General features: G+C 44.3%; 1 protein-coding gene and 1 long non-coding RNA gene across 7 annotated transcripts in view; one reads left to right on the top strand and one right to left on the bottom strand.

Moving 5' to 3' along the window:
* Nucleotides 1–13623, bottom strand: part of LOC146867632 (uncharacterized) — a 607657-nt gene that overhangs the window by 137438 nt on the left and 456596 nt on the right. The gene's annotated exons all lie outside the window — the stretch shown is intronic.
* The window catches only part of BTRC (beta-transducin repeat containing E3 ubiquitin protein ligase), a 1069444-nt gene that overhangs the window by 986430 nt on the left and 69391 nt on the right, over nucleotides 1–13623 (top strand). For all 5 annotated transcript variants that reach the window (XM_085606470.1, XM_085606471.1, XM_085606468.1 and 2 more), the window contains one exon: nucleotides 800–878. In XM_085606470.1, coding sequence (XP_085462596.1) covers nucleotides 800–878 — 79 coding nt within the window. The remainder of the gene's footprint in view (nucleotides 1–799; nucleotides 879–13623) is intronic.

Here is a 13623-nt window from a genome sequence, read left to right as displayed (position 1 = left end):
GTGTAACAGATTTACTTTAGATTTTTAGCCTTGAAAAAGTCTGCAGACGAAACATGTGTTGCTGCCTCTATGGTGGAATTGTACATGTAATGCATGAAAGTTTGTAAAAAAATAAACGGAGAGACCTCACTCATCTGAATATTGACTACACATATTGTCTGATCAAGGATTTAACAGAACCAGTAGTGTGTGTGCTTTGTCTGCAATATATGGCATTATCGGTGATCAGGATAGCCTTGCCATACCTGCTGTTTAATTTGGGCAGAACAATAAAGATTAAACATGCATTTTTTATTTGGGTAGCACTGATATTCTTTCAGAAAGCATGGCTGTTGCTTATGTGTATAAGCAAGCTATCATCATATGTTTGTATAGACATTCATTTATGCCATTCTTTGCTTCTCTCTCTATCATTCTGGAGAGCACGATGACGACCAGAATAAATAAACATGCAAACCAATAGTTTGAAGCTCTTCTAATTCAGTGAATTGTGGAAACATTCTGAATGTGTATGCAGCAGAGACAGTGTTAGAAACTATTCAATGATTTAAGCAATCTACACAGATTTATATTGACTTCTCTGCCATAAGACATTATTTGAACTTGAACACATTTACCCACATTATGTTCTGTTCATAAGACCTGTTTTTTCATGCGATTTGGGCACAATAGTTCATATTATTTTTAATGAGCCAGTGTAGCCTAACAAAGGTGTGTTCTTATTCATGATTTGTAAAATGCGCCAATCCACCCAGTATAAATATTTTTAATAATTACTGTTATGTGCCTTTTCTCCTAGAAAAATAAAAGTATGGGATTTAGTTGCTGCTTTGGATCCCCGAGCACCTGCAGGAACTCTGTGCCTGCGGACCCTGGTGGTAAGTTTCCACAAGTCTGTGAGAAAGCAATATGTTTTAGAGAGGCGGCTGGCACATATCTGCACAAGTGGGGCGGGCAGGCAACTAAGTGTTGGGTGGATGGGTGGGAGCGTGCATGCACGCACGGTGAGTGGCAAATAATAAAAAATAAAGTCACTTACCTTGCCTGCACATCCGACATCTTCCTCAGTCCCTCCTCCGTGGTCTCCAGCTTACAGAAAATTCCTCTAACCAATCCTGGCGCTACTCTCACCAGCATGAGAGCAGCACCAGGATTGGATGAAGCATCCTGGCTGGATGCTCCTTCAGGCCCTTTAGGCCTGTGCTTGGTATCCACCCAGCTGTCCAAGACAGCTGAGTGGAGAGCTGTAAAGCGCGCATGTCACTGTCGGTCAAACTGACATACATACTTTAGAGGGTCCACCTTGCTCCTACAGTCCTATATGCTACTAATCTGCAGCAGAGGAGGACATGCCCCCATTTATCCCGGCTGGAGACTGCTGCGTGCTAAACGTGAAAAATAAAATGTCAATGAAAAATGTCATTGCCATTTTATTTTCCACATTTACCGCAGCTGCAGCGTGCGAGGGGCAACTCCCACTCGCCCTCACGAAGAAACTGCCCCAGAATTGTTTTAAGTTATATTATTTTGCATTTTACTTGCAAAGCGCACACCCACCAGTGGTTTCTTGGTGCGGAGTCACATAACAGAGGCTTGCTTATTAAAAATCTCAAAGACTGGAACAAAGAGGCCCTGTTTTCAACAGGTGTACAAACTGAATGAGATTAGTTATGGCCCAAAGTTTGTTGGGTAAGAGGTTACAATGTTAACAAGAGCAAAGCGAAAAACGTTCCCACCCGGTCTCGCTTTATTCAATTTGGGACAGTTAACAGGTTTTCTGTGGCAGAACATAGAGTTCTAGGCAGTATCAATCTTTTAAATTGTCTACTTATAAAGGCAAGAGCATGCCCATAAAGGGATCATTTAAAAATACAGAGGATATAAAATTGCCCACACTCCTTTGTAGGGAGCTAATGGAGCTGAGAGTCTAGATGTGGGAAAATCTAGTTCTAAGGACCAGTTGTGTAATTATTTTAATTAACCTGTAGCTTCTGGAACAGGTAAGCAGCGGCTCCTACGTAGGAGGGAGTTGGAATAGCTCTTTGTTGTCGCCACAAGTAAAGGGAGATTATCCATTTAAAGAGGCCAGTTTGTGTCAAGCCAAAGATTTTGATTGCCATTAAGCACGATTACTTCGGTATTGATACCATTTGGCTGCAGCCAGTTACGATCCATCCAATTCTAGATAAATTTCATACAGAGTTGGAAGCCTAGTTTAGAGCTTATGGACCCACATAGTCAAACTAGTATTTGGATATTGTCTGTGTACATGTATACTTTTAGACCCAGTGATGTGTCTTTGCAAGACAGCTCACATATATGTTAAACAGATGGGGCGGGAGCACAGATCCTTATAAAACCTCATACTTTAGTGGGACATTTTCAGCTGTATTGGGGCAGTGACCTGACATGGTCATTTAAAAAGGTATGGAAGCATTTTAGGATGGTACCTTCAATAGCCATGCATCTGAGGCATGTGTATAGAATACAGTGGTCCATGGTATCAAATGTGGCTGATAAATCCAGTGAATCAGTGCATTGGTTTACCTAGATCAGATTCCATTTTCAAGTCATCTTGTACAGCAAGGAGAACAAACTCAATGCTTTGGGCCAGCTCCAGCTTGAAGCCTGTCTGCCTTTTCCCAAGAGATGTGGTAACAAGCATAGCTGTTTTGAAATGTAGTTCTCAACCAACATGGTTGCTGCTGGTAATGCATATATCATTCAGAACTTTTTCATAGCTGTAGGGTCGGCTCCCGATTTTTTTAGTATAGGAGTGACAGTGGCTGATTTAAAAGGATGTAAAGACCTCAATTCTATTGAATAATTGAGAAGCGATTTTAAAAGGCTTATAGTGCTGACGTGTATTTATTTAAGGAAGTCTATGGGTCACGGGCCAGAAGGGGCTCCGTAGTTCAGCTGGGAGAAAGCTGAAGCAAGGTCTTGAGGGGATATAGGTGTAAAGCGTGAAAATCTAGGTATAGTTGGATCAGATTCTGTTGAGCCTAAGAGAAAATGTTGTTTCCCATTTCAGATCTTGAGGATAATATTTTCTATGAAGCACGTATTTAATAGGGAATTTTGAATACAGTCCTTGAACCAGGGACATCATTTTCTACCAAAGGTATTGGATTTGAATGTAGCCGGGGTGATTAAGTCAGAAGCAGCGTGAATCCAACTGTGGAAAGCTTTACTTTGTTCCTCCATCGATGAATATTCCTGATAGGGTGTAATATCTATGGTTTCTATAAATGTTTTGGTGCTGATTTAATGCCAATGTCAAGTGTACTTGTTTCTTTAATTAAATAAACTTTGGCTTAGCATTCTGAATAGTTGATTTGATACTTTGGTGGTCTGACCAGAGATAGGGAGTGATTTCAATATTCTTGACCATAGATGATCTAGTGTATGACCTTTGGCATGTATGGTGATGTTAGTTTTGTGAAAAAAGTTCAAGCTAGACAGAAGTCCAAGCAATTCCTTTGTATTATGGCCAGACATGTTATGAGCCCAGTAATTTAAAGTCTCCTATGATAAGTAGTTTCGATTGTAATTAGTTCCTGGAATTATGTTGCTTTACTATAGAGTGCATTGTGTTTGTGGCAATTTTAATTCATCATCATAATCTTTATTTCGGTCACTATAGACCATAAAAGAAACAACATACAACAAAATTTACATTAAACATGGAAGAATAAGATTAGATGAAAAACGAGGACCATAAAACAATCATATAAAAAAACATATGTTATTTAACAATTGGTACTATTAAGCTTAATAAATCGGTTGCGAATGAGCCACATCGCCGTTAAAAATTTAGCAACAGCAAATACAGTTAGTGCCGATAGATCTGACTTTAAAGCCCTGTATGCAGGATAGTATTTCTTAAAACCCAAATTTCTAAGAAGTGGAATAAGCCAATATTTCCGGGAGGCATTATAAGCTGGGCAGAAAAAAATAACATGTAGTTCATCTTCTCGTGTAAATAAGCATCCTGGGCAATTCACCATAGAATGCGTTTTAGACCAGTGTGCAACATGTGCCCTTAAAGGGAGAGTTCCATAACGCCACTGCATGTAAAGCTTCCTTGTTAATTGAGGAGCTATATCATCGAGGACATGTTCCAGGGAGTAGTGATCTTTAATAGCAAGGAAATGATTAGATAATGATTCCTGGCGTAGGGACTCAGTTGCAACCTGTAGCTTGTGGTCGTATTATATCTTTGCTAAAGAGCTACGAGAGATCCTACTACAAGCATTTTCTGGATTTGACCACATGTCCTATCAAAAGTATGCTTGATATATTTAAACCAAGGTATTCGTGTCAGTTTGGGAAGGGACAGAATTTCTCCCAGTTCGGCTCTATAACTAGATAAATCAGGTGAGCTCCATAATCTACGCCAGAAAATCAAAGGCTTAAGACCCAACTCCTCAGTGATTGGTCTGAGACCAAGGTCGAATCTTAACGGGAGAAGTGGGGTGCTAGATTGAAGTGCAGCCAGTTGTCTAATGAAGTTGTTCTCATTGATCTGCATTTTCTGACAAACTGTGTGCCCCCATATCTCGCCCCCATCTGTTATTGTCCCTCTAACCTGAGTTTTGTAGATGTGGAGAGGTGGGCCGAAGGGTTTGTATGTCGACCCAGCTACCATCCTGCATAAACCGCCAATTCGCTGCACAAGTTTCAGGTTCGCCTTGGTTATGTGCGAGTCCCAGGTCAAGGATTGATTGAGGGTTACCCCCAGGTATTCAAAAGTAGAAACCCGATCTAATCTAGCAGACCCTATCATGGGGTTTGGGCGGGTTGAGAGGGGTGGATTGAAAATCATAAACTTAGTTTTAGTCGCATTGACTTCCAATCCACGCCTCTCACAAAAATTCGTAAATCCATCCAACACCCGCTGAAGGCCCATAGGGGATTTAGAAAGCAGCAGGGTGTCATCCGCAAACATAATAGCCGGGACCCTGCTGCCGTTCAACCTGGGGGCATCGGTGTCACTTAACCCTTGCAAAAAATCCATGACCCCATCCACGTAGAGACAGAACAAGGTCGGTGCAAGGACGCAGCCCTGTCTGACCCCCGTATCTATGGGAAAACCATCAGAAAGGGCTCCCCCTCTGCCGCACCTCACCTTGGCGAAATTACCCTGATGGAGTCTCATCAACATTGATAAAATATCAGCCGGGACACCTAAATCTTTTAAAACTATCCATAGTTTATCCCTTGGTACCAAGTCAAACGCCGCTCTTAAGTCCACAAAAACCGTATACAAGGTACCACCCTCAATTAATGCAGTCTTCCAGTATAAAAGATTAAAACGGAAGATCTGGTCTATAGTAGAGACCCCCTCTCTAAACCCTGCTTGATACGGGCTCAATATCTCCCGCTCAACCAACCAGGCCTGGAGGCGATTTAATAGCAGTCTACCGAACAATTTTTGGGAAACGTCGATAAGACTAATAGGTCTGTAGTTGGAGGAGAGCAGGGGAGAGCCCTTTTTAAATATTGGGACGATCTCCGCACCCAACCAAGTGTTTGGAACCTCCATTCCATCTAAAATAGAGTTAAATAAGGTTAATAAATAGGGAGCCCAGACAGCAGGCTCATGTTTGAATAAATCTCCGGCCAGACCATCCAAGCCGGGAGCCTTGCCTGATGCTAGCCTACCTATTGCATCTTGTACCTCCATTAATGTAAATGCTAGGCTTTTTGATTCGTTACTGTCCAAAATAATGGGGTTGGGACGGGCATCCTCTGGTACACTGTATAAAGCTTTAAAATGATTTTTCCATGCAGTGGCAGAAATATTCGGCTCAATTGCGCAGGTCTGCAATTCTGAACCTTTGTTCACGAGGCGCCAGAATATACGTGAATCTCCTCGTGCCAAGGTAATTTTAAGTTTCTCCCATTTATCGTATTCCCATTCCTTTTTAGCATGGCCTATCAGATATTTATAAGCCGATCGCCTGGCCCTGATATCCTCAATCCCCTTCCCCTCCTTCATTGCGTTCAGAAGATCAGTTTTAGCCTTCCGGCATGTAGGATTATACCAAGAGGGACGAGGAGGGCGTCCGTTGCTCCCTTGATGTGATGAAAAGAAAATGTCAGACAGTGCTGACATTAGTTCTACATGTAGCATACCCCACACTATCCGGTTATCAAGGGAAGTATCATGTTCTATAATTGCGAGAGCTTTTTCGAATATGGGAACAACCCGAGCATAAAGTCTAGATAAATTCTCAGGGCTGGAGGCTAATCTCTCCCATTTCACTCTACGTCTGTTACTTGCAAGGATTAGACCCTTTTGGGATGTCGACCTCTGTTCACTCCTGGCCTCCAGGGCTGGGAGATTGTATTCCATCTCCAGAGCATCGTGGTCACTATCCATCCTTGGGGATACCCGGAAATCTTTAATGTGTGGCCACGATGCTAGGGGAACAAGAATGTAATCCAATTTTGATTCCCTGCCAACTTTATTGTATGTGGATTTTGGTGGAATATCAGATTTTATCCGGCCATTGCAGGCCCGGACTCCAAACTTTAATGTAAGTGTTGTAATTTGGACGGCCAAAGGTGTCCAGACTCTTGGGCCCGGTGCCTCCAAGGGAGGTATAGACCATAGTGCATCCTCCTCGTCGGTCAAAGCATCAGATGAACCGTAAAGTGGCTCGAAATGACAATTTAAGTCACCTCCAATTAAGTAAGGAATACCTTCCGGGATTTCTCTCGGGACGTCCGCTAGTTCCTCTATGGTGCGAGATTCATGCCCAGTACTTACCGGGCGGGAGTAAACATTTATCAAGAGAAGTTTATTTGAGTTTGGCCATTCCAATAGCACGACAAGAATATCGTCCATAGTAAGTGAGTCGAAAGTAGCGCTACACCCTAGATCTGCTGCCACCCAGATTGCAAGTCAAACCGAGGGGCGTCCCCTGCCCCCCCATTTCGCCTGGGTGTAAAATGTAGCATATCCTGGGTAAGACAGCTCTTCACGTGCCCAGGTTTCTTGGAACATACATATGTCTTTACTCTTGACATATGTGTTCCAATCTGGGCAGTTCAACTTATTAGTCAAGCCCGCCACATTCCATGATAATAACTTTAGTGAAGGGGAGGTGATGTTATCATTAAGTCCACTTAAAGTTTGGACCCTGCTTAAGTGATTCGGCAGGAGTATACTAGTATGCGCATTAATTACTAGCGAAGTCTCCGATTCGCTGAGAGGAACGATAACAGGAGGTAAGCAAATGGATGTATCAGTTATAATAACCACCTTCTCAGAGTTAGCTTTCTCAGTTAAGGAAGGGCTGACAACATCCACTCTGCTACCCATCCTACCCTGTCAATCTACCATATCTAAGTTGCTATATCTATTCTGAGTGGGGAAATAGTCGAGATACGATGTTCCAGTCGGGCATTGGATTCTATTTTCCCTATAACCCCACCTACATCCTCTTCTCTGTACTAGTTCCCAACCTCCCACTACCTGATCTTGTGGTGGGGGTGGATAGAAGAAAGATAATGGTAAGACTTGGATTGAGGTTCCCCTGTCATGGTATGACCAATTGAGTATATGGGTGACTATCATGGGGTCCCTAAAATTGACCAGGACACAATCTCCATTTATAGATTTCCTTGTACCACCAAGCCACGGGACTCTTCTAACCATCAGAACTTCGCTCCTTACTCCTTCAGGAAGCGGTCTATTAATAGAAAGCCAGTTAATAACCTTGTTTTTAAGGGATTCCCCCGATTCTTGTATTGAATGTTTAAGCTCGGGGATACCTGCCAAGATAGTTATGTATGGGCTGGCCTCTGGTGGTAAGTTGATTGACCTCTGGTTGGTGTCATTTCCTTTGCTCGAGCCCTTAGTTCCCGGTAAAGTCAACTTCTCTCTCACACTACTATTTAATATCTGACCAACGGCCTGGGAATTAGATTGTGAAAAAGTGGGTGGGGACTTAGAGATGTTAATGGGAAGGCTCGAATCTTTGGCTAGGGGGGAGTGCTTTTTTTCCCTCATTACACGTCCCTATATCCAAAGATCTGCTGTCTTTGAAACGAGCAACTGATATATGACCCAATTCCTTTTCGATGTTCTGTAGGGTGATTTCAATCTTGCCTAGCCGTACTTCCAATGGTTTAAGCATTATCCTCATCAAGTTGCGTATATCAGAGAGGGTAATATCCTCCTCTTCAGAGGTTAAACAAATATTGGGGGCTTTCTCATTTGGGGCGTTATGTGGTTTAGACCCTTTTATTTGTGGAGGGGTTTTCCTTTTGGTTTTTATACCTTTCTTCCCCCCCTCTATTGGAATTGAATTATTAACAGTTTTCCGATTTTTCCCACATGGGCTCTGTGCTTTCTTATTTTTTTTTGGGATGGCTCCTTCTCTCTCCCCCAGCTTGTGCAATGTGATCATATCGGCCCCGGTGGTATTACCCTCCCTAACATATGGGATGGGGTTAAGAGCAGTTTTAGACTGTGTGGGCTTCGGGGAGGTTAATGATATTATGCTTAGGTCAGCCGGGGACTGGGAGGTGCAGACTGTGTCAGGAGCAGAAGAGCTACTTAAGCCAAGCGTATCAGGCATCTCATCTGGACCCCTACCCCCGGCTGCAAATACTTTACATTCAAGTCTTTGCACAGGAGTAGTTACAGACGCTAGGGGACCCAAAGACGATCTCCTTACCCACTCAATTTCTTGGGAGATACGTTGTTCTAGCGTTGTAATGTCTTCAATAAGTAGGGATCCTGCTTTAGCAAAGTAAGTGTCCAAGGTGCATTGAGGCTTCCCGGCAGCCATCATAGTCTTACTTCTGGTCTCCCTCGGGCTCATACTCCACGTGCAATCTTTAGCTGACTAGAGGGTGACTCAGGTATGCAGGGTGGAAGAGAGACGGCCCAGGTCCAGTCTCGTCCGTTCTCGAACGGCCTCAAACGGCCCGCTCTTTGCCCGGTCTTCGCCCCGGGCTGCGACCCGCGCACGTCCCGCTAGCGCATAGCCTTGGCTAATGTTTATTAGGGGCGGGCGCAGGAGGAGGAGCTAGCGGGAAGAGGCCCCAGGTGCTGCGGTGATTGCTTCGCTGAGCACACTGGTCCTCGCAGTCCCGCCAGCAGGAAGGCACACACACGGGCTCCCAAAGCTGAAAACAAAGTCCTTGGTAGGTGTGCAAATAGTCCCCAAAAGCTCTGGGCAACGGATTCCTCAGGCAGTCAGCGGCGAGCGGCTCCCGCGCAGCGGGGGCCGCGAGACTTAAAAGGAAGGTGTGCAGGTTTTGGGAGGAGCTGGCGGGAAGAGGCCCCAGGTGCTGCGGTGATTGCTTCGCTGAGCACACTGGTCCTCGCAGTCCCGCCAGCAAGAAGGCACACACACGGGCTCCCAAAGCTGAAAACAAAGTCCTTGGTAGGTGTGCAAATAGTCCCCAAAAGCTCTGGGCAACGGATTCCTCAGGCAGTCAGCGGCGAGCAGCTCCCGCGCAGCGGGGGCCGCGAGACTTAAAAGGAAGGTGTGCAGGTTTTGGGAGGAGCTGGCGGGAAGAGGCCCCAGGTGCTGCGGTGATTGCTTCGCTGAGCACACTGGTCCTCGCAGTCCCGCCAGCAAGAAGGCACACACACGGGCTCCCAAAGCTGAAAACAAAGTCCTTGGTAGGTGTGCAAATAGTCCCCAAAAGCTCTGGGCAACGGATTCCTCAGGCAGTCAGCGGCGAGCGGCTCCCGCGCAGCGGGGGCCGCGAGACTTAAAAGGAAAGTGTGCAGGTTTTGGGAGGAGCTGGCGGGAAGAGGCCCCAGGTGCTGCGGTGATTGCTTCGCTGAGCACACTGGTCCTCGCAGTCCCGCCAGCAAGAAGGCACACACACGGGCTCCCAAAGCTGAAAACAAAGTCCTTGGTAGGTGTGCAAATAGTCCCCAAAAGCTCTGGGCAACGGATTCCTCAGGCAGTCAGCGGCCAGCGGCTCCCGCGCAGCGGGGGCCGCGAGACTTAAAAGGAAAGTGTGCAGGTTTTGGGAGGAGCTGGCGGGAAGAGGCCCCAGGTGCTGCGGTGATTGCTTCGCTGAGCACACTGGTCCTCGCAGTCCCGCCAGCAAGAAGGCACACACACGGGCTCCCAAAGCTGAAAACAAAGTCCTTGGTAGGTGTGCAAATAGTCCCCAAAAGCTCTGGGCAACGGATTCCTCAGGCAGTCAGCGGGATATTGGATTGGTCGTTTAGCGGTGCTGCAGTTTCACTCTGATGTTAGCCAGAGATCTAGGGGACCTATTACCTTTTGAGCTGCAGGGTACCTGATCAGACCACCATAATGACCGGGCACTCCTGCCTGAAGGACATCTACCAGGTACTTAAGGTGGAAAGATGCCTTAGCACTATGACTTTCAGCTGCCTTTCTTATAAAGACTAACACTGCCCATATTTGTGTGTAAATCTTTCAAAAAGAAAAACACGCCTGACGAGCCCACATCACATTATTTTAAGTAGCTCAGTAAAATTGGAAATCCCGTCGCATAATTTGTGTTGCCAATGAACTGTGACTGAATAAAGCAGAGATTCTCCATGCATATATTTGGGAAAACAGCCATTTGGGGCTTCATTGGGGTATACCGCAAACCCCTGCAGCGCGGTGTGCCCCAGCCCTTCATGGGGCTCCTATTCCACCCAAAGCCAATGATACCTCAGAGATATGGGATACTAACAGTCATCTCTTCATGTTTTGCAGAGAGGCCCCATCATTTTGCGCTATACTGCTGAGCTTCATTAAGTGATTCCCATTATCCCTATGAGTATTCCCACCAACCCAGAATCACCAGTTCTGGGGCTATCCATAACTCTCTGTGGAATTATGGACCCCCTAACGTACCCTTAGATATTAATTACTGCTGGGATTCGGTAATTGCACACCAGATTCCCCTGGTTATTGCTCAGTTCTCACTGGTATTTTACGCTTACATTTCAACTGCTTTGATCGGCTGAAATGCCTGAGTGAAACACACCAGACAAGCATTGTTCCTGCGGGACTCATAATTCTGATGGCCCCAGTGACACCCATTTCTGGTCCCATCAGAATTTCAGGAGCACTCAGAATGAGGTCTATCAAGCGCAAACATGTAAATTTATTCTCATAGGTTTACACTATGCTTGGATATACAGTCAGTTTTTTGGAATTCACAAAGAATTCCATCAGCACATCTGCGATCCAGTGCACACATGCTACAAGCATTGACAAATGTGAGTACTTTCTCACATCTGAACCTACTTAGCATAAATACATCTGCACTCACTGTTTTTTCTCCATTTAAAATATATGTATTCCTCGGGACAAGCCATTTTTCCTACACTTTCCACAGAATGTTCTCTTACCATTACCACCCTGAATAGGGAGTTACTCCCGCCTATGAGAGGAGTCAATCTCTGACCTATCATTGATCTGAATAGGACGTTACAGTGTTTGTGAATAGCTTCAGGTCCACGAGTTGGTGGGTGTTAACTTTGCCTGCTATTCCTGCCGGGAATGGCTCTTCCCCACAGCTGGGAGCAGGAGCAGATTACCTGCCAAGTCAATATTACCCTAGAATGCTGTAGCATTACATGTGAATGCCTCGATTTGTACCCATAATTCAGGGCATTTGTACCCCTGAGCTGCACTTGGAAGTGTGTGTGTAGGGGTGGTGGAGGGGGTGTAAATAACTTTGTGAAACAGGCCTTCATATGTCTTATAAAGGCTTTCCACTCTGCACAAGTAATCTCAGCTTCCACCCCAGGCTATTATCACCACATGTATTCCTATGGATGTAGGAGAGGTCCTTCACTTAATGCATCATAAAAGAGTAAAATAAGGTGGATTTAATTGTACCTGTGCATGCCTGAGAAATTGCAATGGATGTTAAAAGTGTTTTAATAGTATTGACTTTTGTTAAAACAATACCCAATCTTTTACTGATGAAAGCTGAAATACAAACAAAAAATAAGCACTTGCAACGCCAATAGGCCTCGGCTCGAAAAGACTAAGCTCTTGGCTTTGACAATGCTTTTTTCATTGCCATTTGCATGAGCAGACATGGCCGGCAACTCCGCCAGAAGTCTGCTATTGAAGAAAACTCTGCAAGATGCCGCAGGTGTGCACGCATGCATCATGGTAGCCACTACTGAAAACATTATTGCCAGGTACAGAGCCCATGAAAAGTGTACAAATCTCACTAGACAGCCAGCCCTATTTCCATTCATTGGCAAAAAAGCATAACTTTTCAGTACATATACTGTACTTACATTTATGCAAGTGGAACCTTGAAATGCCAGCAAGCCATGTTGCTGACATACGGCCGGCCTATTGCAATGGTTTAATGCAGTCATGTTTTTCTCTGTTCCTCGAGCCCCAGGGCATTCTGATGGGATCCACAAGTAAGTAGATTCAAACATTTACAATATGCACATTATGAAACAGCTCATTATTGTCCCCTCTAGTCTGCCACGTCAGATCCTGCCAACATGCTTTTCATTCAGCCACCTCTCAGCCTTGAGTGTAACCACCTGCTCTTATTTTACAGTTCTGTATTACATTACAAGATTCCATAAAAATAAAACAATGTGCTAACTGAGGAGGTGGTAGAGAGAGAGAGAGAATGGGTGTGAAATGAAATGGCATCTGCCAAATGATTTGCGTTGCTGCTGAGAATCAAATGAAATGAGGGTTAACTTTTTGATGTCATGAGAGGTACGAGACTGTGTGATAGCATGTCTTCTGCCCCTTGCATTTTGGTTGTTTTACCCCCATAGACGGTATGTCACAAAATGCACTGTGAGACTTAACAGAAATACAAGTACATATACCATGTGCTGCTGTTTATTAGTTAAAATACTATATTTCTCATAATAGCAAATAAATACGAATTTTCACTTTCTTCCTATATGCTTTGCCTTTAATGATTTTTTATGCAAAATTGTATTTATTGATCATTCAGCCTTATTGGGTCTTTATGTCTCATTCTCTTATTTTTACAAATGTTGCTTTACAAATAATTCCCTTGGGAGTCTGTTGATGCATACATTGTTTGCCTACCTCCTGAAGGAAGGTTGGGTCGCCATATGATGATTTACAAATTTTACTTCCTAACCTCACTCACAAGTACTAACATTAGTGGCTGTTAATTGCCAGATACTTTGCAAATAAAGCTGGGCTGCTGGCCTAATCTTACATCTATGTACTATACCCAGACAAGTAGATCTGTCAGGATGCACTAACCTGGAAATCTACATCAGATAGGATCAATGGTAGTTTCTACACCTCGCAAAACCCACAGCCAACCCCACAAAACTATTGTGAAGTTATACCATAGGCACCGGGGGTTAGACAGAGAAACAGACACGCTGGATAGTGACACATGAGTGATTGCACAGCTGGGCGTAATCTGCACTACAGTAGCGTTAATATCTAAGAAAAAAAATAAAGGAGAATGTTAGTATGACTATAGTTTAAACATTGAGGCTTTTACTTGGAGTGTTCTCTGGGATATACCTGCTGGCATTCACTGTATTTCCACTCTCTATTAATTTAAAATTTAAATCGTTTTTCATTGTTAAAAAAACTTTTTAATAGTAGGGGTATCCGCACCTGCAGATCCGCTATAGTA

This window comes from Triturus cristatus, chromosome 1_2 (genome assembly GCF_964204655.1).
Source record: "Triturus cristatus chromosome 1_2, aTriCri1.1, whole genome shotgun sequence".
Taxonomy (NCBI): domain Eukaryota; kingdom Metazoa; phylum Chordata; class Amphibia; order Caudata; family Salamandridae; genus Triturus; species Triturus cristatus.
This window is presented reverse-complemented; position numbering and strand designations above follow the sequence as displayed.